This window comes from Pithys albifrons, chromosome 4 (genome assembly GCF_047495875.1).
Source record: "Pithys albifrons albifrons isolate INPA30051 chromosome 4, PitAlb_v1, whole genome shotgun sequence".
Taxonomy (NCBI): Eukaryota; Metazoa; Chordata; class Aves; order Passeriformes; family Thamnophilidae; genus Pithys; species Pithys albifrons.
In genome coordinates, this window is record NC_092461.1 from 68,040,122 (window position 1) to 68,065,186 (window position 25,065).

The 25,065-nt window shown below is 38.1% G+C and overlaps 1 protein-coding gene across 1 annotated transcript; it reads left to right on the forward strand.

The window, feature by feature from the left end:
- The first annotated feature begins 177 nt into the window (after positions 1-177).
- On the forward strand, positions 178-12,179 carry LOC139671523 (epidermal retinol dehydrogenase 2-like). Its single transcript, XM_071554486.1, has 7 exons — positions 178-221; positions 1,031-1,381; positions 5,083-5,214; positions 6,714-6,813; positions 8,420-8,564; positions 9,522-9,644; positions 10,145-12,179. The coding sequence occupies exons 2-7, from the start codon at positions 1,055-1,057 to the stop codon at positions 10,236-10,238; spliced, it is 921 nt and encodes a 306-aa protein (XP_071410587.1). The 5' UTR covers positions 178-221; positions 1,031-1,054; the 3' UTR covers positions 10,239-12,179.
- Positions 12,180-25,065: the final 12,886 nt, after the last annotated feature.

A 25,065-nucleotide genomic window follows, 5' to 3' on the forward strand; every position in this document is an offset into this window, starting at 1 on the left:
CAGAGCAGGGCGGCCCGCCAGCATCCCGCACCCCATCGGCCGGAAAGCGTCGCCTGCCCCAGCCCCGTCACCGCACCCCGCACCCGCCTAGGGCTGCCTCCGCCCCCCTACGGAGCCAAACCCTCTGGGCGGGTCGGGCTGGGCCGGGTAGGGTTAGGCGAGCCCTGGGTCGCGGCGGGCGGGCAGGTGCGGGGCAGGTGCAGGGCAGGCAGGAGCCGGCGGTGAGCGCGGGGGCACCGCGGGGCCGGGCAGGAGGTGTCGGGCGGGCGGAGGGAGGGAAAGCGGGAGGGGGGGGGGGGGGGGGGGGGGGGCGCTGAGCCCCGCTGGGGCAGCGCTGGCGGAGCGAGGGAGGGGGCGAGGAGACCGCTGCTGTGGAGGAACGGGAGTTACCCCCGAGGCACAGCCCAGCGGCGGGCGCTCCTTCTCTCGAGCCTCGCTCTTCGCGCCACGCAGACTGTAAAGGATATGGTACGGTCTAATGTATAGTGTAAATCAAGGCTCGTAACTGCTAGGGTTTCTCTGTGGCCCGTAATTTTCTCACTAGTGGGAATATGGGGTGTGATTTCGGCTGGCACTGGAAAATACACACGATGTGGGAACGTTCCAACTACCTGCCTCCCGAAACAGCAATTCGTATTTCCCGCTAAGGAGGACACCTTCCTTCCGAAGGTTGATACCGCGCCAATATGTTCAGTACTTTTTTGATCAGCTAACATCACCTTGTTGTGAAAACAAAGTGATCTGTAGCAACATACCTATATAAATTGTATGTCACTAAACCTTTTTAAAAAAGGAGATGGGAGCTGAGAACTCCGGGATGAAAGAGAAGGTCTGTAGGATCTAACAGAAGACATTTGCTTTAATCCTACTAGTAAAGAGCGGGTAGCTTTCACAAAACAAATATTTAATAATGTATTTTGTACCTGCATAAAAGAACAATGCAAAAGAAATAGTTGTTTGAATGTCAATCTCTTTTTTTAATCAGTATCTCAGTGTTATAATGTATTGTATTTGTGGGTTTTCTTAACAGAGTGGTGCTTGTACCTGAGAAATCATGTTCAACTTCAGATGGTTCCAGAAGTTACTACAGTATCTGAAATTTTTCATTTATTTATTAATCGAGAACCTCATCTGTTTATGTCCTCTACGTAGAAGAAATTTTTCTTCTGAAATAGTTCTTATTACTGGCTCTGCAAATGGGATTGGAAGGCAGATTGCCTTAAAATTTGCTCCTTTGGGAGTAACTTTGGTTCTTTGGGACATTGATGATGAAGGTAACAAAGAAACGTGCCGATTAGCCGAACAAAATGGAGCTAACCGGGTGTTTGTCTATCATTGTGACATCAGCAATAGGGAGGATATCTATGAAACAGCAGAAAAGGTAAGATTTGTCTTCTTATTTCTAATTTTTCCTCCATTTTAAATAGTATTTTCTCTTAAATTTTATTTTTTTTCCTTAGAAACTGTACTATTCACTAAAGTAATAATGTAGGGCAATGACTATCTCTTTTGACAACTAGGTGGAACTTAAACTATGTTCTCAATAAAGTAACTGGGTTTAGACTGTTCTGTCAAGATTTATCTGTTTTCAGTCTTCAGTGTGATATGGCAACCTTCAGATTAAGAGTATGGTAAAACATGCAGCAGAGGTTATTTCCATATATTAACTTGTTTAGGCTTTAAAATTTGTTCAAGATGTCAAGAAATCATTTAAAAACTATCAGTGTGTATTGAAAGAGGAGGGTTCTTTCTTTTGCCCATTTGTTTAAAAAACTGTAGTTCTTAAAGGGTGATGTGGGGTGGAATGTTTTCAGAATTGTCATCAGGGTCTCCAGTCAAATTGATGATTCAGCTTCAGTTTATTTTTTGGTCAATAGAGCTGAGAAACAAGGTAGTGAAGAGCTTCATTTTAAATTAAACTCTTCCTCTGTACTGACCTACAGTTTTTAAACTATTATTTTTTTTATTATTTTCATGTCAGAGTCTTGAAATTGGACATTAAATTAACATTATTAATTTTTACTTTTCCTTAAACTGCCTGAAAATATTTACCAGTATAATCTCACCACTCTGCCTTTTTATCCCAGGATAAATTCTTCTTCTGTTAATTCTCAGTGTATGTTCTTATATACATATGACTCTCAAGTCACATCTTTGAAATTCTGTGTCTGAAAACATACAATCAGAAATATTAGCTAAAATATTTTATGACACATGAATATTGATAGATTGTTTCAGAACAGCCTTGAAATGTAACATTGATTTTCTATGAAAATTGGGGAGGGGGGTTCTGTGTTTTTGAGGTTATTGCTTTTAATTTTAACCAAAACAGATTAATTCTTTCTAAGCATGGCTATGAAATTTTGAAACATTTTTTTCCCTTAAGAAATTTTCCTCATGAAAAGTACTTCTAAAGGGTAAGGTGGATTCAGGAACTGCAAGTATCTGGAACTGCAATTCCCATCCCTGCAGTCAGCAAGGCATTATTTGACCCACCCCTGTTAGCAGGATCAGACAGCTGACTGTGCACAGTAAAAATTCCACTTGGGGCCATTGGTACTAAATGTTAAGAACCTCAGGTGGTATCACAGTATTGCTTGGGCAGTGGTGTAATTATTGTACCTTAATAGTATGTCTGCACAGATGAGCAAGTTGTTGAGTGTTGTGTCCTGTGCTGACACAACACGTGATGTTCAAAAGGAGGATGATCTTTGCCAGTACAGATGATGTGATCCTGTCAACTGTGTGAGACATTGTTAATGACTGCAATTTCAGCAATCTTATTACCTGTTATCACTTCTAAGGAAGATGAAAATTCTCAGCAACTTGTGGTCAGTGCTTCATATATGATCTTTATTTGGAATTATACTACAAAACCCCCCAGCAGATCTTCTCAAATCTTATTTTTACAAGTAAAAATAAAGACTTGTCTTAGAATTTACCAAGATCAAGTCTCTAAAAGATAACATTTTAAATTGGAATTAAAGCCCTACTTCCATAAATGCTATCTGCTTCTTGCAAAGACATGCACCAAAATGCATTTACTTAGTTTATGTAAGTATTTCTTTGTTGGACTTCATTGTTCATGCTGAACATTTTGAAATTATTTGCTTGCTCTTAGTTTAACAGTCTCAGAAGGTTTGTTTTGTGCCCTCCAGTAGTTTTCAATCTCCAGATGCATTAACCAAATCAGCCACAAAACTCCAGCCTGCAGAATTTGCCGTGCCCATATCAGCAAATGCTAGACTGCAGGGCACAAACTGACCTGCCAACAGAAACTTCGAGGCTGTTTAAAATTCAGAAGTTGTTTCTATGGTGTTAAATTATTGTTAAACATACTAACATCTTCGTAGTTATTTGCATGTATTGGACAGTCATGATGAAGCCAGAAATTTTCTTAGTTCAAGAGTTTTTCATCTTGGGGCCTCCTCTACTCTTGGAAATACCTGCAAGTTCTTGATTGGTAATATGAGAAGTCTTGAGGTGGACAAAGAAGATAAAGCAACAGCAAAAAAAAGTTAAATTAATTGGTTTTATTTGGTATACTCACTGCTGAAAAACCTTGATATTTTTCAATAATGAAAGCTTTTTTTCTAGGAAGCAAGGCGGACTTAAAGAAGAGGTTTTAAAATAAACTGGTGAAGTGAACAGCAACTAATTTACAGGATCAGGCAGCATTCCCCTGGGAATTATGAAGGAAATCAGATATAGATCTGATGGGCTGGAAATGGCAGGAGTGGGGGGTTGTTTTGCTACAACAGGCGGTCAAGGAACAAAGAGTAGCAAATATGGCAGTTTTAAAGAGCACTTGAAAGGACACAAACTAGGAACTTTTCTTAGAGAAAACTGGTAGATGATAATGAAGGGAGAAATTAATAGACATCTAAAGAAATACATAATGTAGAATAATCAGATTGACATTTTGGAAATGGAAGCCAAGCTTCACGTGTATTTTGTAGTAGTGAGTAAACAGGTCAAATGAAGACAAGTCAAATAAAATGCTGCCATTGGTGAGGCTGTGTTGTCATGAGAAGAAAAAGAGGGCCATCATATGGACTGACACAGCAGTCGAAAGGTATGAGTAGAAAGAAAGTACAGATATATGCCACAAAGGAAGAATTGAGTATTCCTGCAATACTCAGCAGTGTCTAGATTTGCATTCACTTGTGCTGGTTGAACTTTGCTAATATCTGAGCCCTGTTTTTCTGTGACAAGGAATAAACCTGACACAGCTGGAGAAGCATCAAGCGAGTCTTCACTGAACAGTAAGGTTCCCTGAGAGAGCCAAAAGAAGGTCCCATATTGGGGTATTAGATCCAAGCACCTCTTTCCAAATTGCTAGACAGCTGCACAGGTGGAATTTTTATGGTTTTGTAGTCATACTATAATTTTTGAGATACTAGATAACCATCCGCCTCTAGCACAGAAATCTGTGAGACTGATTCTTAATACTCTGAATAAATCTTGGCCATCTGCTTTTATATAAATCCAAATCATGGGACAAAATGGTTTTATAATAAACCAAAATCTTTTTATAATAAATGGAGCTAATGGTGATTTTGGCCTTCTTTCAAGTGATATTATCTACCTATTTCATGGTAGATGCTTTTGTACTCATAGGATTGGTATCTGCAGGAATCTGCACTAAACTGTTCCAGTTCAGTAGACATCATATGGAAAAGGGGTTGAACAGGCTTGGCTGAGGAATGCAGTTTCCCACAATACCAGAAATGGGGGACAAGAAATGTTCCAATTGCAGTTAAAGCATGCTCATTGTGCACACTGAAGCTTTGCAACTTACTACCTTATGTTCCTCTGGAAGCCAAATGTATTCTGGTGTTCACGGAGCAATTAGGCAAATTCAGAGAGCAAGGAAGGGTGGAGAATCACTGGGATATATTAAACACAAAGATATAGAGGCCATATATCTCAGGAAGATCCAAAAGTGCAGCAAGTAAAAAGTACATTGGTGACCTCAGAGCCCTCATCCTTTTTTATTGCTTTTCACCATGAGACAAAGACTAGGGGGCTTAGGTGGACCTTTGATTCTAAAACTTTCTATTAATCTCTTTTTTAATTCAGGTTAAAAAAGAAGTTGGGGATGTTACTATTCTAGTCAACAATGCTGGCATATTGATTGGGAAGAAGTTCCGTGACCTTTCAGATGAAGATTTTGAAAAGACCTTTAGAACCAACTTCTTCTCTCAAGTCTGGGTAAAGTTTTGTGGTTTTTTTTCTGCTGGGTGACCAAAACGTACAGGCAAGTGTTTTGGTGGGAAAATCATCATGGTGGTATCTATCTCAAAACTCCAATTTGGAATGGGGATGTGAAGGTCCTTGGTTGGGGGAAAATATGTTTTCATAATCATCCTGTAATCAGAGACACACCAAACTGACAATCTCCCCATTATGGGTCAGTAATATTAACACAAACCTGCCTGGGCACTCTGGTAAATCAAAAGTTTGTGAAACTGTATCATGAAACCTGCTCTGCCTGCTGACAGGATGGCATATGACTTCCCTGTTTGCTGGCATCAGAAGGCTTTGTCTAAGAGACTTGTAGCATTCAGGGAGATACAACCATGATTTAGTGGTGGACTTGGCAGTGTCAGGTTTACAGTTGGACTCACAGGTCTTTTCCAACCTAAATGATTCCATGAATTTTTTTCTGCGCATATTGGTGTTAATCTTCAGGATGTGTTTTCATTCCCAGTCACTATCTGATTAAAATACATAGAAAAGTAATGTGGATAGTAAGTATTATCTTTGGTTGGGTTTTGATTGTTTTTGTTGGTTTTGTTTGTTTGTTTGGGGTTTTTTTTTGTTTGGTTGGTTTTGGTTTTGTTGTGTTGGGGTTTTTTTTCTTACTTTTGAAGGACTTTGTTGTTATTTGGGGTCTCAGCTGACCTTTAGGAGGTTTTATTGTGACGGAGTGTTACTCTTGCCCCCTCTTGCATTTTTTGTTTATATGCCTGAGTGAATAGCCTGCATCAGGGAACAATATAGCATTGCAACTCCCTTGTTAAAAGGCAGTTCTCAATGGAAATTCATTGTGGATAGAAGTCCTCTAAGCATTCCCCAGCCACACTGAATCATTCTTCCAAATAATTGAGGCAAAAGGACTGGGAGAGATGTTCCCTCTGACTGGTCTGAAGAAACACAGGGCAGGAGGTTAGTGATGTACTAGGCACTAACATCTGGAGTCAAATAGCATGATTTAGCTATTGAAAAAAAATTATTGCTCTTGTCTTTTTTTCTTAACTACGCCTTTGTAAAACACTAGCGTTCTCCTTAGTATCACCCAGAGTGGTAGTCCGGGGTGTTGGAGTCGTCAGGCAGTTCAGTTTGTAACAAAAAGAGCCCACAGACAGTTGAACCTCCACTGATGTGTTGACTTCTAGCTCCCTCTTGTGTACCAAGCCTTTGGCAATAGTCTCAAATAGACTCAAATTGTGAGGAACCCAGAAGGCAGAGAAAATACAAACTTTGCTGCTTTTAATAAGATGATTTTAATGCAGTTAGATCTTCAGATAGAGGGCAGTCATTCTGTCTATCGTTTAAAAATTGTTACAGAGATGAAAGGTCACTTGCGCTTCTTGTATATTGAAGCCCCAAAAAGCAAACTGGGTTGAAAAACCTAATTTTGTAATGCAACTTTTTGGCATGTCTATTTATAAAGGGGTTTTTTTTCTAATACATATATATTCTCTTAGACTTGCAAGGCCTTTCTTCCAGCCATGATGGCCTGTAACCGTGGGCACCTGGTTAGCACATCCAGTGCAGCTGGATTACTGGGACTCTACAGAGGGACAGGTTAGTATTGTCAATTGCCATTACAAATTAGATCTACATACCAATGACTTTTCTCTGAGACCTCATAAATGCTTGGCTTAAGCAGCCTATACAGACAAGAAACTGTGAGTGCCAAAGGTGGTGGTGCACCAAAGAGTGTTATGGTGTCACATTGCCCAAGTGGCACAGGAAGCTCACTGCAGGTTTTGCAGTTTGATTATCCCTGCAGAATAGGGACAATACAGCTCATATGCATGCAGTGGGAAGGATTTCTGCATGTAGGTTGTCTGACTCTTTCTCATGCCAAGTTTTCTGCAGATGAATGTTCAGAGTACTGAGATGTGGAACTACATGTTTAGCTGCAAAATTGTTTTCAGGTTCAGAAGGCATTTTGGCAGAATTTTCAATAAAATTAATTTGAATAAAGTTTTAAGCTGTTTAACAGCTCAATATTCTCAGCTGTTTCCCTCAGGAGAGCAGTCTGCTGTAGTCCTGCCTATTTCAACAGTCTGAGTCTGCTGCCCAGTCTGTCCGCGAGCCTTTCTTACATGTTGACTGTATCTTTGAGGTCACCTTCTGAGAATGTGAACTTTGGTGTAAAAAGTATGTCTTGTTTCTCCTGCTGATTGATGGTGTTACTGTAGTCCTGTTATGACTGGGTCATATTTGGGATTGACAATATCGGTTACGTTCAGCTTTCATCAAATAACTGTAAGACTTACAGGAGTGGACCTCCCCATCCATATATTAACTTTTCATACCGTTGCTATTTATTTTTAGGCTTCATGGTTCCATCATTCACTGTGGGTGAAGTTCTGAAGAACAGCAATCTCTGATGCCAGTCTTTGAAATTACTCTTTTGACAAAATTGGACTTCATTGTATCTAACAACTATTTTCACACACATTTGAAAAAACCTTAGGAAACCACATGGAAATCACTATAGTAAAGTAGTGTCTCGCAGTTATAAAATTGTAGAATAATTTGGTTGGAAGCAATCTCTGAAGGCCATTTGGTCAATAGACCCAAACAAAAGCAGGCCAAACTTAGACCAGGTTGCACAGGGCTGTGTGAGGGCAAGTTTTGATTATCTCCAAGGATACATTCATCAAAAATCAGACCAGATTCAGTCTTCCTGGGAAAACAAAACAAAAACTTGCAGGGTAAATCAGAAGAAATAGGCTGAAGCAACATTTATAAGTAGGTATTTATATTTTACCACTAGAAATAGTTCTTTCTGAAATGTAACCTGTGATATTAAAGGCAAATGTAACCTGTGATATTCTTTCTGAACTGAAAGAATGTCTGATTTGTATATGAGTATCTGGAAACGTACATTAAAGGTTGAATAAGCTTATCTTCCTACAGCTCTGCAGTGCATTGAAAAAAACCTCCTCTGGAAAGGATGAATCTTATCCTCAGATAACTGTGCATCAATCATGGGAAGAGTCATTAATCTTCAGAGTTAGCATCACCAATATGCTTAAAATCCTAATTACAAGGCTGCTCATTATAGAACTAAATAGTATCAAAGATTAAATATTGTTACAAAGAACTAAATTCTGTATATAGCGTTTACTGTGCTGCTTTTGACATTTTGAATATTTCTTCTTTCTTCACTTTTCAGATTATTGTGCAAGCAAGTATGCACTCATTGGATTGATGGAAGGCATAAATTCAGAAATGTATCATGCAGGAAAACATGGCATTAAAACCACAATCATTTGCCCTTATTTTGTTAATACTGCATTAAGTAAAGGTTTCCAAAGCGCGTAAGTAAAACAGATTGTGTACTATTTCATATGGCAAAAATAATCACCATTCACGAGATACACCAGGTTGATTTGATCTTCAATTCAGTGTTTTTGCCCTATTGGCACATAAAACTGAGTCTTTTGATGTAAATAAATGCAAGTGTTCTATACAGTTAATAAGTAATGTGCAACAGGAGTTGTGTCAAGGAATGGCTTGGGATGCACAGCAGTATGCAAGGGCTAAGGGAGCCTTATTTGTCAGTAGAATGGGTACTGCTGTTGTTCTCTACCCCAAATAATTTTGGCAGTGTAATTACAGTTAAGGCTGTCAGGATACCCACGACCTGTCACTATTAACTGTGCTGCACGATCTGTATTAGCAGGTGCTGTACTTCTCTGAAGGACAACAGTTGTGGTGATAGTAGCATGTGGGTGACTCTGGTTGCAGTGATAGGAGGGGCTGCAAGCACTGAATTAGCCATTTCAATAGTGCAGATACCAGTAGTGCAGTGTCAATGCTCTGGTCCTGCTTCCACCATTCCACATATGCTAACTGCAGTACCATATGTTACGCACAGCACAGCCTCTCTCCTGGCTGGAGACAGACTTGGTTCTGATCTACTTAGCTGTCACCTCAGCATCTACTGCAGGAAAAGGAGGAGGTGTGCAGAAGGCAGAACTTTATGCACAGAACAACATATAGTATGGCTAAACTTGGAAGTTTTCAATGCTGCAGTCACTGTGGGCATTAACTTCATTATGCTCCGCTTGCACAAAGTCATTAAAATTCAAGACATCACCGAAGTGTTTTCAATTTATTTTGATGATAGCAGGAACAAAAAGATTTGGAGATTCATTTTCAGGACTCCTTGAGGGGAAGGGGGAAATTCATAAACTAGTTAATTATGTATGTGTTAGAATACATCTCAAAAGTAAAGTTTTATAATTTCATAACACTTTTTTCTTGTGTCACAGAAAACCCCTTTTGCTTCCTGTTTATGATCCAGAGTATGTAGCCTGCAGGATCTTGGATGCAATTAAAAAGGAAAAGTTTTACCTAGTCATGCCTCCAACTCTACGCTTACTTGGTTTCAAACTGTAAGCATGTGACTTGTCTTCTAGCATTTCCTTCTTTTGCTATATGCCTGTAAAATCAGCAGAAATGTTTAGTAAAACCACTTTATTTAATATTCCTGTGGCAATCCAGTTATAGGTACCAAATTTTGAAGAAGGAGTAGTTTTAATTTTTTAATAGTCTCGGTGAATGGCATACCTCTGGCCCCTTCTGTCTCTTAATATATGTCATAAGCTACAGTTGGGTATTAAAATTTCAAGAATTTTCTTAAGATGGTATGCTGGGAACAATGCCAGGACTAGAACAGTCTACTTCCTGTCACTGCCTCCACTGCTGGCTGGGCTTTCACAAAATGGCTTAGTCTGTCATTTGTTTCCCCAATCTATAACATGGGGAAAACGTCAAATGGTGTGTTGCCAGATATTATAATTATTGAGCACATATAATGAATTTATCATTTCTTTATTTATAGAGTGCATTTTTCTAAAAAAACCCCAACCTAACCTTGTGTTTGTCTCATCAGTCTTGTTCCTAGAAAAGTGATACTACTCTTTGAATCTTACATCAAGTTCGCTGAGAGCATGGATAAAGCCTATGGTCGGAAGAAAAAAGATTGAGACAAAAATGTTCTGAAAACTTCAAGTGCCATCTAATTGAATATTTTCAGTAAAAAAATAATTTTAAATCATGTTTATTATTTGACAGACAATTCACTTCTTGTATTGTATTTGACAAGGGTCAACATGTAATTTAATTCTTCATAACTGTCTTTTATGTCTGTATGTTTGGCAATTTTCCAAATAACTTTTGAAAAATCATTGAAATTTAAAATTACATAGATATTGTGTTAAGTGATCAAGCAACAACTTTGCATGGACTATAGAGATTTCAGACTGCAACTTCAATGAGGTTTGTTAGTGTGGAACATAATTCTGTTGAAAATCATGGGAAGAGGAATACAGACAGGAGGAATACCTCACATATTCTTAGACAATTATGGACTGGCTCTTGGGCAAAATCTCTTCTTACATTTGGAAAGAAGTCACAGCCATGTCCTCCAACTGTCTTTAAATGAAACTAGAACCTAGAGATCATAAAGAACAAAAAAACTCCACAAGAGCAGAAATTCAGGGGTTAGTTGCACAAAAGTATGTGCCAGTACTTAATGGATATAAATTAATCCTCATTTAAATTTTGAGAAAATGTTAAATCCACAAGGCTTAGTTTATAAAAATCCACTGTAAGTAATTAAAGAGAACATTTAACACGTGTATATTGCCCACATTTGCCATCATATTTCATTGTACTTAAACTAAACCCATAGTTACAAGCTCCCTTCTTGCTAAAAATGCTTATAAGGGTGCACGTTCCAATGAAAAACCTATTTTTTTAATCCCAGTGTTTCCAAAGTATGCATGCATTCAGTAAATTCTTCTATGTACCTGTAGATATTACAGGGAAAATTTTAACTGAGTGAATGAGAAAGGTATATGGGGTTTGCCTCTTTGGAAAGCAAGGTTAATTGATTTATATTTTTAAAAGCTCTCTAGGTGGATGAGTAATTGAAAAATTATTTTCTTCCTACTAATGAGACAGGAACAAACTCTAAATTGCTCCTTGCAAATAATGATCTTTTTCTTAGTTGCAAGCAAATATGTTGAGGATTGGTATTTCCTTATTCCACATGAATGATGCAATTTGGCTCTAGAGCTATGATTATTTTTAAGTGTGATTTACAGGAGGCAATGTAAACTGACATGCCATTATGTTTGGGAATGTATTGTGGGCCTGAATGCAGAATTTCATTGTTGGTGCTGCAGAGTTTAAAAACAGGAGTCATGAGGTGAGAAAAATATATTTTAAAGTGATTCGTAAAATGAGACTCACACCTGAAGTAATGTCACCTCTTAGTGACATTAATATTTGGTGGACTACCCATCATTTAAAATCTGGGGTCTCAGGATGAAATATCTGCAGCCAAAGGGCACACTATAAGGCCTCTCTTCTCAGGATGCTTTTCTTATTTTCAGTTTCTTGAACTAAAGTATATGAACCTTTCAACCTACATCTGCAGTCTTAATATATAGGGGGGAGTAATATAGTCTTTTAATAGTTTTTAACAACTATATAGACAGGACGTGAGTAGACTAACAATAATGTAAAGGAAATAATGTTATATTTTGTAAGCTATTTCACCTATTTTGCATAGCCACACTGCAAAAACTTACTCTGTATAGCTGCAACCTCAGCCAAGGGCACTCTTTGGCTTCATTTTTTTTCAGGCTAATCTGCTTTTCTCAAGAAGGCATTTATAAAGCTTATACTTTCTAAGTGTCATGGTGATCTGTTAGATCTTCTTATCAGCCCTAGAAGTGAGTAAGTCATTCTCTTCTATAAAAATACCAGGAAATAATTTTGAGTATTGAGATTAGTTGGAGTTTTATTGTTGTTGTTTTGGGTTTTTTGTCTTTTTTTGCACAGACGTGTGATAGATCTTGTAATACAGTTCTAAAAATCTAAGCCATGACCTTCCTATTAAAGCACAGAGGATGCAATCAGATCCTATTCCTGTTTTTTCAATGTAAAATTATCTTTCATCTTTTGAAATACAGTGTGCCACTTAAGAAGTATCTCAGAGTTATCAACAATTCCTAGGAAATGTGCCCTTTTCTTCTTTGAAGCTTACTTTTTTCTTGTTTTTTTCTTTTTTTTGATTTTGTAATTCCTCCACGCAAAATCATTTGACAGAAGAAATTCTGCTACTACTGAAGCTGCAAATAAAACTAGAAGGCAGTTTATCTTCTGCAAAACTGATGAAGAGACCTGTGTTGCTGCATCAACAGTGAGATAATCTGTGATGTCAGATAAAATACAGTTTCTTGCTCTTGTTTTATGCCCATTGGTACAGCATACCTCTTCAGAGATTATTTTTCTTATAGAAGAGCTTGTAGTATTGGGTGTCTTTTGAAGAACATTAATGTAGTGGTTTTAGCTAGGCCTCAAATTGTCAGGCTCAAAGAATCTATGTGGATTGGGAGACAGCTCTCACCTGACTGGGTAACCAAGAAGGTATTTCATACCAGATGACGCAAATTTAAGATATGTGTGCAGCAGTGGGAGGTGTTAGGTCATTTCCATTATGGCTGGAGTGCAGGTGTAATAGACTTTGCTTTGTATTAATCGGGAAGTGGGAAGTTATTTCCTGTTTTATATATATATATATATATATATATATATATATACATATATATATATATATAACTTGTGTAAGTGTGTGTTATATTGTAGTTTTTCCTTAATTTTCTCTATTCTGTATAAATACATATAGTTAGTTTCAGCATAAACCTGGTTTAGAGGGTTTTTTTTCCTCTCCCTCTTCTTTTTCTCTTAGCTGTTTGGGGGAGGAGGAACCCTTTCTCTCTGTCTTGGACAACTGGCATTTTGCCAGCTCAACCCAAGACAATTAATCACACTCAAATTATTCACATCCAAATAATCACATTCAATTTTTTTGAGAAAGAAATATTTGAATGATGTTGGGTCATCTTGTAATCTGCCAAAAATCTTAGAGGCAACTATATGCAACTTTGATTTCTCATCAATTTCTGTAACCACTTAGATATTTCAGTGCCGGTCTGTGACAGTCTCTGAGCAACTGAGTGTATGTTTAGGTGGTTTTGTTGGTGCATGGCAGCCTGTGACTTCTTAATGCCCTGAGCATGAAGAAGAGAAAGAGGCTCACAGTAGCACCTTGTTCCAATTAGCCCACTGCCTGGATGGCTCAGTAGAACTTAATTACTGTCCTGCAACAAAGCTCCTTCTGGAGGAAGAACATTTTTAAAGCATCTGCAGAAAGCAGAGAATATCATATATATGACAAAACCATACAATACACTAAACCATAGGCATCAGGGCGTGATTCCTGGGGCTATCCTGTGCAAGGCCAAGAGTTGGACTTTGATGATCCTTGTGGGTCCCTTCCAACCCAGGATATTTTATGATACGATGGTCATTATGCAGCAGCCTTCCAGGCTCAGACCCAAAATACTGCAGTTCCTTCTGAGTGTATACACTATCACAGCCAACTTGGGATAACCATCTGAAGTACATGGCTTTATGGGAGATAGCCATTGTATGGAGATGGTGATATATTGCATATGTTCTCCTACATTTCTTAGTTCCTCTTTTACTTGAGAGATAAATGATTCCATCCAATCAAATTCATTATACATTTCCTTTAAGTCAACACCTGTTTCTCATACATGCTCAAATTCTTCATTGATGTACTTTTAAGCATGTAACAATAGCTTAGAGACACTGAGAAACAACTTGCAGTACATCACAGAAACAACTTTCCCAGAAATTCTGATAGCTTGGTCTGTTTAATCACCTGAATTGGCATTAGCCTGTTAAATTTTAAAACATTTCCAGAACAACCTCAGTCTTTCTGAAGGCCTGATCACCGTCTATAAATGTCAGCCTACAAAACTCATTATTTTAAGTTATCTAAAGAGTTTGTTTGGATCCCAGCTTTTAAGACTGAAATCATTCTGAGAAAGGAAATGCACAGTCAAAGACCAAAGGAAAAAAAATGGGGAAAGACAGTGTAACACAGGGGGCAGTCCAAAGACCTTTGTGTGCAAGGTTTCCTTTCCATGCCAGCAAGACACTGGTGCTTGCAGAAACCCAGTCAAAGGTCTTGGGATACCAGATAAGGCAAATTTGTTTCCATCAGCTGCTTCCAGCCTGCATATAAGCTACGGAAGCATCTGCACAACAACCACAGAGCAGCACATGTTTGAATATGGTATTTGCCGTGGGGAAGAGTCATGTTAATTTCATAGTGTTGAAACACAAGCTACAAGCATTTTGCTTCCTAGATATTAGGAGATTCCAGTGGCACCTTATTCTCATGTTTTATCCAGTAGTAGTTCTGAAACTAGGGAATCTACTCCAAGATTGCCTAGAGTGGGAGAAATAAAGGAAACTATTTTAGAAGGATGGCTTTTACAAAAGGCACTCAAAAACATATTTTCCAATCCTGCAATGTTTGAAGTCTTTTTTCATGAGTAACTTGTATCTTCTTCTTAGCCTCTGTCTGGAAGGATGTTTAGTCCACAGTTCCCACAAGTAATGGGACATTGTGAAGGGGTAGACTTGGTGCTGGAAGTCAGGAAATTCCCTGTTCCTCTGTCACTACCTTTGTCTTTGACCTTATTTGTACCCTGGGAAACACAAAAAATAGTGAAAAGTGCATAAAATGTGTATAAATGTACTGTCGCTATTGTTCATTATTACAAGTCCTGGGAGAAGGAAACTTCATGCTTACACAATTTTTCATGGCAACTAGAAACAGATTTTCATCTCTTTACTTTTGCACCTAGAGAAATGTTAATACTTTCTATATTGTCTGATGTTTTTCAGTACTTCATATCATTTCATGAGGAAGAAAAACCTGAATCAATCCAAAGAGCCCAGTTATTAACAGATCAAAATTCTACACTGATTACTATTATGGATTTTTCTAGTTTCTTCAGTTAATACAATGCCTCTGTTCAATACTTCAGATTCTTCAGGATGCTACAGACTGCTAATAAAGAATGACTGTTTCATTTAAAAATAATTAATACAGATCTAATTACCTTTTACCATTGCACAGAGCTCTTGCTGAAGTCAAATAAATGATCAGGTGGCCATTTAATTCATTAACCAATCTCAGCTGGCAGCACTGCCTGAGGTAGCAGTGATTTAAAGTCACAAAGCATTGCTCAACATTTGCATAAACTCCAGGCTTCCCAGGTGTTCATTGCTCAAATGCAAGTGGCATTCTAGAAGTTGCTCTGTTGCTTCCTCCGTTGCTTCTTTCTCGGAAAGGGGGTTAACAATTGGCACATTAGTAATTATAATATGCATTCTGGATGCCATTTAAGTCACCATTCACCTGATTTCTTACTGCTATCTAGTTAGATGAATCATACCCAGGAATGCTTTCTCTGTTGCATTGACATTAAAGAGAGTCTAGGTAGCTTGTGTCTACAGGTATGGACAGTGTAGATGTCTGCTTTGGGTCAACTGAACTCACCAGGCAGCAGGGCAGACCTCCTATCCAATGGAGGGAAAACTGAGAGATCTCGGATGGTATCTTTTTCACTGGAGCAGTTCTTCACTTGAAGCATTGCTTGCCACTCCACCAAGCAATGGGCTGATGATTAAAGGTATTTTGTCATAAACCTTTCCTACACAACATATTTGCCATTTCAATATCTGTGTTTGTAATCTGAGAAGCACAAAAATAGTGCAAGTGATGTAAGATATATACACATGTATTGTCTCTATTTTTCACTCATGAGAGACAGAAAGATGACATAAGGACAGAAACTGTTGTTTTATTTCTCCATTTCTCAAATACTTAGTCAAAAGGCCCACAAATCATAAAAGTTCACTGCAGAAGGTTGTCTTTTCACTGTTATCATTTTTGTTTTATAAGCATTTTTATTTATGGTTCTGCAAATAAATTTTTTGAAGTACAGGCAAATCATCTGTTCCATATAAAGAAATTATTCAATAATTATCTTACACTTCAATTATTTACTCTTTACCAAAATCAGCTTCTTCAAGAAAAAGTATTTGCAAAGTAGCAGCAATGATGAGACCAGTACAAACAGCAGAGATGTTTACACACAAACAGACAAAGCATTCAATATTTTTCATTATCCAGACCATCTTACCTGCTAATTAAGAACTATGCAAGTCTTTTGAAATGCTTCCATATTCTGAGACACTAATTGCTCTGTAGTTCTTTAGATGCTTTCAGCGTTACTCATGAGTTAGTTCTAGGCATCTCCCTGTATTAATTAGAGATATTTTCTAAGTTTTCCTCTTTTATTTGACTGTATAGTCAGCTGAGTTGGATGTGCCGTGCTAAGGCTCAGATTTCAGGATGCTTTATTACCAGATAAGTATATTTAAGTGGATGTTCTAAATTTGGTTCTAACCCACTTTGTTTTTCACTTTAGCAGAAAAAAAACTAATATCACTTTCAGCTCAATTATGATATACTTGAAGGTGTCTCCTGAGTTTTTAAACAAGAATCAAGTATCTTATAAAGAAATTATATAATAGATTTTAGTTTAGTGTTGAAGAAGAACATATATATAATTAAAGCAAACTACATGTCTATGAAAGAAGGGGATAAATATGAATTATATGGTTGTAGCTACTAGCTTATGTGTATCCAAAAATAGTTTACACAAAAGATTTAAGTTTCTTGAAATTTCTGTAGCTGTCACACAATTTCTCTAGCATAGTCACACTAATATTTAGGAACTATGCTGAAATAATTTTTAAAACATTAGTTCTTCTTTTCTCACCTTTTTTTTTTCTGTTTCCTATAGTTAAATGAAATACAAATTTCATGCAGATTAAAATGTATATATTCTTCTCTTACATTTACACACTTAAAGATATTTTCCTCTCTGCAATAGAATGGGCTGAGTAGAGCTGACTTGAGTCCATTGTGTTGCCTGTCTGTCTGGGACAATATGCTAAGAGGTAACAGGAAACAAGGAATTAGAAACCCCTAAAGAACAGGAAAAAAGGCCAGAATGTGATAGTCCTGAAAAGGTCTTTCAAAGCTACTTAGAGCCTGACAACAAATAAATTAAAAGTAGGAAATCAGGCTAGACCTGCTGTCTACTTTGTTATCTAAAGCCCTTATTATCTATAAGCTTGTATTTCCCTGGAATCTGAAGGAATAGCAGTGCCTGGACTGATATAATGGCAAGTCTGAGAATCCCCACATAAATTAAGAGAAGACCCATGATTCTAGCCATGTCTTCAAAACCAGATAAGAATGCACACTGAGGACCCATGCAGGAATAGAAATTAGAAGAAAATTGCTCCACTTCAATATTTAAGCCATGTTACATAGGACTGTGCTTGCCTTACACGGATCTGTTTACCACCTGGTAAATTGGTGGTATTTATTTAATATACATAATTCTTTAATATATATATTTCAGTGGCAGCTGATTTCTTGATTAGTGACTTTCTAACTAAAGATTTACCTCCATTTGCATTTTTACAATTATCTTTCCAAAGAAGGCCACATACTTTTATATAGAAAGCAGAAGCCATTGCAATAACTAAAGAGTCAGAAAAATAAGTACCACTTCTTTTATTTAAGAAACAAGTCTGTCATACCTCAGCAGAAACAACCGACAGAATTCCTACATAAGGAACAACTTCCACCATTTGGGAATCATGGTACACTTCTCTCAATGGAAAACTTAAATCACTTCAACCACACATAATGGCAACTGATGCATCGTTAGAATAAATTCTCAACACATGCACTTTGTAAATGAAAGGTGTGTTTCCATCTCAGAGATGGCATCATGTCTAGTGATGTTAATGACAACAATTAGTTTTAGTGGTTTGTATTCCACTAAATGCAAAATACCTTTAAAATAGCTCCTTCAGTACTATTGCAACATAGATGCACTCAGATACTTATCAACATAACTCGATAAAATATCTAAAAGGAAAGTGCAGAAGACTGCTATTAAAAGAATTTGATAATACTACACTTGCAGCATTTTGTTTCCCTTGTACTATTAAGAGGAAATGTCCTCTTTCTGGGGAAGTACAAGAATCATTTAACATTAACAGGCATTGCATGCAAGAGAGAGGTTGTACCTATTTAACTCTTAAGTTCATGAGCCTTCTTTTTTATCTATGTTTCCAGCTTTTCATTTCTGGTTTGTTTTCTTTCTTATTAGAGAATTATCCTTAGTATTTTTCATGTGCAACTTTAAATTATGTCAGAGACAGTTCAATCACTGGGAATCTTCTTGAAGTTTTTATATCATCCTTATTTCCCCTAGAGAGAAAAATCAGATCTTCAAATGGGATTGAAAGCAGTTTGCCTTAAACTGAGACACATCTGGAGCTATCCTAGTGCTCTAGGTCACTGTCAAAGTAAAAAGAGGAACTTGAGTTACCTGGAGAAAATCAGATATAAGGAATGCTTGCCTACCAACATGGTGGAAGCAGGAAGGCCATAGAGGAAGGACAGGACTTCTTGCTTATGTGTTGTTATTCCTTAGAAGAGTAAATCTTCCAAAGTCATGTTTTATTACATTTTGACATTTGGAAAAGAGGATTAACAAACAGGTTTAAGATCTTTTTCTAATTCAACATGGAAGTTGTAAACAATACTTAAAACATGTCTGTTATAAACAGCCTAGCGTGCCTTAGAACCTGCTTCACCTTAAGCTTTCTGATTAAAGGTATCTTTAGTCAGAGTCCAGAATTAGACATAAAAGTTGAAGTTTTTCCCTTTGGCTGAAACCCAGAGTTTACAAGGGATACCATGAAATTATACAGAACTGGAAACTTAATTCTGGTTTTGTCCTTTAAGTTTAGTCAGATGTGTATGAGCAGCAGTGCCTGGTAATAACTGTGGTTTCAGGGGTGTGATTAGGAAAAAGGACAGTGGTAGGTTCTCATAGGTTCTCATCCTTGCTGCTGCCTTCTGCCTGGATGGCACAAGGATAAAGCTCTACTTGTGGTATTCACCACAGTTACAGAACAAAGCTCCAGCACACTCTGCCTCCACTTGGCTCTTCTACTGTACTTTCTCATCAGCTTTGCTGGTTAGCACCTAAATGTTGCTAAAATTTAACAGTCAACTAATATTCCACTGATTGCAAAAAGTACAAGATCCACTTTCAAACTCTCCTGGCTATTAAATGAAGCCCATATACAAGAGACAAAGACTTCAAAAACTCTTTCTTATGATGCTTGTCTCCAGATATATTTATTTCAGCCTGTCACAGTTAGGAAGAACTTACCAGTTTTCCTAAAACTGTAAATCCTGAAAGCAATGAAAAGTAACAAAACAGAAAGTTAAATGGAAAAATACTTTTAGTGCCTGTGCCAAATCAATGTGCAAACTCTCAGGTATGGGAGGACACTTTTGTTTGCTTCCTTGAAATCTGCTTTTAAGCAAAGGACAGCAAGAAATTACTGACGCAAGTCCGAGTTTTGGTAGAAAGATCCAACAATTTGGCAGAAAGGGGATTTATCCTGAGTAGATGTTGGCAGCATAAATTTCTAGCTCGGGTTTATAGACAGGTATCTAAGGAAGAAAAGGAATGAAAACCTACAAAAAGACAGAGAACCATTTATACCTCTATCCTCTCCATAATAAACTGTCAGCATAGGTTCAGAGGATTCAGGCCCCTCCTGAAGTATGCTGAGATCCAGAACACAGTGGAGGCTGCTGGAGAGCAATAGGTTGGCCAAGTAACTCCTCCTGCCCCACACCAATGATATTTTCTGTCACCATTCACAGATGCCAGCACACAGCCACACTTCCCCTCTTTCCATTGGAGCATGCAAAATTGCTCAGAATTCCACAGGTATTGGAAAAGATTCCTATAATGTATGTCACATCAAATATCAGAGGACTGCCTCCTACCTTTCCCTGCTTACTGGAGGTAAGGCTGCCAGGTACATTTGAGGAAACAGTGCTCCTCACACCTGGATACCTCCTGCAGGTCAGTAGAATCTTACCACAGGGGACTCTGGTCCAAAAAGCAAAAGATTCTTAGGAGTTTACTTGGGTTTAACATTTATTAAAAATTGGATTTACCATAAAAATAACAAACAAGCAAACAAACTCTTTAGCATTATTCAAATTATATTCAAATAGTCATTAACTTGTCCCAGTCACTTTTGAACTAGACAAGCCTTGGCCAGTGTCAACCACCTGGAAAAACCTGTTTAATTCAGCAGCTCCTAATGTACTCTAGAATGTGCTGGAGACCACAGTAATTTTGAGAAACACATCAGAGAGGTGTTGGATAACACTGTATCTCCAAACAATGTAATGCTTGACAGAAATATTCTGTAAAAAATAGCTAATTCACTTCTTAAACACATTTCCATTTAAGCAAAAAGGGCCCCCACAAGTCTGATAAATACTGCTGGTCCACATTTATTTTTCCCATCCCAAGAAAAAGGAACTAAGTAAAGAGTAGGCAAAGCTGTCTTTCCTGCCAGTAAAATTCTCTGACTGCACCAAAAGTGGGCAAAATACAGAGGGAGCTGGTCTTTTCTACAGTATTTATCCCTAGATGTCCTATTCTTCCTCACAAAACCCCACTGAATAAACAATGTTAATCAACCTATTGTTGTCTTTTCTAAATTTCACTTCTTAATATCATGGTGTTGTTTGCTTTGCTTGCACATGAACATCTTCCTTTTCATTATTGACTATCAAAAAAGTGCTCTCCAGAGCATTAATGCAGAAGGAATATTCCTGATGATGCTCAATTAAAGTACATTACATAGAATTGTAACACACTTTAAACTGAAGATCTAAACATGCAGCACTTGCTTATTCAAGCTAAAATGTATTTGCTTTCCTGAATGATCTTGCAGCAGTAAGTGATCCATTTCATTTAATTTTGATTATCTGGAGGTGAGGTGGCAGACAGACCCAAGCTACTCATTTCATTGCCTGATTTTCTGATTGGTTTCTGATAGCACCAATTTATTTCTACCAGCAGATGAGGAAGTTTAAATGGATTTCCTATCCTGAAATATCCATTCAATTGTTTAAAAATGGGGTAAAGGAATTCCAACCTATAATCTTAGTGATATCAGTCCAAATATTTGGACATAGATTAGCATTTACTTATAAATAATAAATTTATACTAATTGGGTAAGCTGGAAACAATAGATTCTGCATTGAGTGCAGCAGGCAATTGAAACACCAGATGTCTAGTGAACATGGTCTTGGCTAAACAGATTACTTCACCTTTCTCATTCACAGCTTCAGAAAGGAAAACATGTCATGGGAAGTACTGATGAAGACATGAAGTTTGGGTTCATATTCTGATTTTTGTAATCTCTTTATTATCAAACAAATTGCTTGAGTACCTTATAAGATTCTGTGTTAATTAGAAATTATGTTTTTCACTTATGAAAACTAAGCTGCTATAGAACAGAAAATTTAGGTCCTTTTAAGGTAGGCTTAAAAGTGGAGGGCAACAAGGAAAAGAGTTGATTTGCAGAGATGGAGGTGGGCTGAGAGGTAACCCCAGTGACATCTCTGTGCTGGGCTCTGTGCTCATTTCATGCATTTGTTCCTGATCTTGAATACTGGGGGAAGTAACAAACTCATCTGATGATAAAAAGGATATTAAGAACACTTTGATCACTTATTTCACTCCTTTCTTTGCCTGATGGGTTTGTGTGCCAGGTATCTGCAGTTCAGAAGTAGTAATTAAGTACTGGCTAAACTCAGGCAAACCAACTGTTTTGTTTTTTCCTCAGAAGAAAAGTGGTCAGCATTTTTAGGTTAGTTCACAGAAGGCATGGATCTGCAGAGGTGGTGAATAGCACCTTGGCCAGAATATAGGGGAAAAGAGGAACTCAATGACCCATTATAACTTTGAAAGCAATTAAAAAGTGATGAATCTGTCAGAAAGAGCTTGGGAGCTCCTTGCTGTGGACTGTTTCCATTTACAGTGTAACGTCACAATGCTGAGCAGAGTGTTGAAATTTGCTGGTGGGTTGCTTCTGTTTCTGCATTGCTCAGGTTTCATTGCTGGAGTGATGGACAAAATGTACCCATTCTGAATTTTGGATCTTAAACAAAAAAGCCCTAAACTCTGCCCTCACCGTGTCTGCCTGGCTACACACTGGAGGAGTTCAAACTAGAAATGTGTCCTTTATTGCCAGTGAGTCAGGGCACGATGATCAACAGGTCATCACGTATTTCAGTGACCTCCAGCACCCCTGGCACATGAATGACTCCATGATGTTTTAGAAGGTGTACATGGATCATCTGATACATAAGACAGTTTTGTAAAAAAAAACCCAAATTACTTGCCGCTCAAACACACAAAAATTTTCTTAACTTTGAAATACTCAAGGCAAGATATGGCTTTCAATATACAGATGTTATTATTCAGTAAAGGACACTTCTGCATGCACAGAGCTTACATGGCTCAGTACAGTCAGGCAATATCTTAAAACGGATCAGCTGGATGCCGGATCTTTCATTTTTATAACGGTGTTATGTAAATCTCCTTCCTTCAAATTTCTTTCCCGATGTACAACTCTATTGTGTCACTGAAAGGGGAACTCCTCATTTTGGGGGCTTGTGAAGCCCGGGGGTAGAAGAAGGGAGTGAAAAGAGGACTGATGCCTCAGTCACTTCCAGTGGTGAATGTTCTCGCTGTAAAAACAGACGCCACGGTGTGAGCGGGAAATATACATCATCAGCAACTAGAGAGAAAGGTAAAAAAATAAGAACAAGTACCTCCTTGCCTTTCAAGTTTTGCCCACAGGGTTCTAGAAGCAAGTGAAGAGGCTGTGAAATTACCTCGTAAAGAAGCAGGACGCGGCTACCGATGCTCCGCCCTCGTCCGTGCGTTCCCGTCGGGGCGGTGAACCGCGGCCGCTGCTGCTGAACTGCAGCCCTCCCGTGCAGCGGAGCCCTTCTGCCGCCTGCCGCTCTCTGCTCTCACGGGATAAGCCTTCTTCTTTCTCCAGGGAATGAGTGCCGCCGCCGAGGGCTATCTGCTTTTGGTTCTGCGAGCCTCTAAGCTTTTTCTTCTTTCCAAATAATTGATGCGTTTAAAGAAATACATGTTAGAGAAAAAAAAGAAAAAATATTAAGCGCTTCTTTATGGTTTTTGACAACAGCCTTAATAATTCCTTCATGATTGCAAGGCCTCAGGACAAGAAAAGACAGGGCACAGCTCTAGCACTTAGGAAGGCCTAGTTCTTCCTTCTCATGAAACTGATGAAATTCTCTATGGAAAACAGCTACTCAGCAAATATCCTCAGAAACAAATGAAAAAAAAAAGTCCTTGTGCAGACACACAGTGTAAAAACCACAGGGGCTTTCGTGCAGCTTCCTGAGGTGGTCAGATACAGCAAGACAAATACAGTCATCCACTGGCTCTACAAAGTGTGCACAGCATTTGCATGACCGTGCAGATAATCTGTAGCTCTCTTTTGCTACAAGGCTACATATGTTTGTGATAAAATCTTTGTATGCTCCCTATGTGCTTCAGTTCTGAAAAATAAATGCTTTCTCCCAATGAAATTTAGATTCAGTTTGAACACCCCGTCAAATGACATTGTAATTCTCTATGCTTTTATTTCAGTTTCCATTGGAAGGCACAAGTGTTTCACAGCATGTTGTAGCTCCTAATGTCTAACCTAGAACAGGAAGGAAAACATGACTCTCCCAGGAACCCTGGCACCCTTTGTAGTTACGTGGACAGATGATATCCCAGGAAATGTTGATATAGTTCAGATGTCATCAGACTGTACCAGCAGTACAGCTCATGAGCCATGATCTTCAGCTTTTAAGACCCTGTAGCTTGATGAGAATAGTAACCATAATTGCAGACGTGTATTCCACAAGCAGCCAGTGAAAAGAAGACTGAAGGCAGGTAACTAGTATTAAGTACCACTAAGATTTTGAGCCCTCTTTGTGTATGTGAATGTGCAAATTACATCTGCCTTCCCAGAATAATGTCCATATTGCTTCAGGAAACTGCAGTTGCCTTCAGCTGGCCCAGATTAGACATGCATTTACAGGCGCAGAACCCTGAATATTCATACATAGCATGAGTTGGTAAACATTTGAACAAGTTAGTTACCGTGGGAAAAAAGTCCTACAAATTTCACCAGTCTCTGGAAGAAGTGTTATTTACTCATTGTTAAAAATCTCACAATATCTGCAGCTGTTCTTGCAGATTTTATTGAGAGGCAATTCTGTGAGACTGGAGAATCAATACTGAAATAATTTGCTTTAAAATAAGAAAAGCTGAATGTGAAACTTTACACTTTTTTGAAATCCCCATTTCTTATTTTTTCAGGCACACACTTTCATTTTCTACTTTAGACTTTCAGTACTCCATGAGAAAGATCAAGTTTGAAGTTCAGGTGGAAAAATGCAAGCAGGCTCTTACTTAAGCACTTAAGGACATCTTTCCTCTTTGTGGCCTCTTTCTTCTCTACAAAATATTGATTAGCAAATATACATTACTACAAACCTGGTAAAAATGGGCAATAAGAAAGACTGTCAAGCTCATGGTCATTTTCAATCTGAGTCACAAAGAAGTGTTTTCAAATCTTAGGCTTTAGGTGAATTGGATTCCTATAGAGACACATGCTTCATATGTATTTTTTCAGTCCCATGCATGCAAATATTTAGTCCAAGAATTTCCATGAGTCTCAAGCACAATGTTCTGGCAAAGTGCCCTCTGAGGGAAGAATCAACAGTTCCCATTTTCTGAAACCTCTGTTACTGACTATTCTCTCAGTTACAGAGCATGATTTAAGTAAGGGTCCTTCATCTGCAGTCTGAGGTCAACCAGATCATGAAGAATGGAGTCAGACTTACAGAAGAA

Excerpts from the sequence above, each read along its gene's own strand:
- LOC139671523 (XM_071554486.1), top strand. The coding sequence starts at position 1,055 with ATGTTCAACTTCAGATGGTTCCAGAAGTTACTACAGTATCTGAAATTT. Across the intron at positions 5,215-6,713 it reads ACTTCTTCTCTCAAGTCTGG|ACTTGCAAGGCCTTTCTTCC; the intron begins GTAAAGTTTTGT and ends ATATTCTCTTAG. Across the intron at positions 8,565-9,521 it reads AGTAAAGGTTTCCAAAGCGC|AAAACCCCTTTTGCTTCCTG; the intron begins GTAAGTAAAACA and ends CTTGTGTCACAG.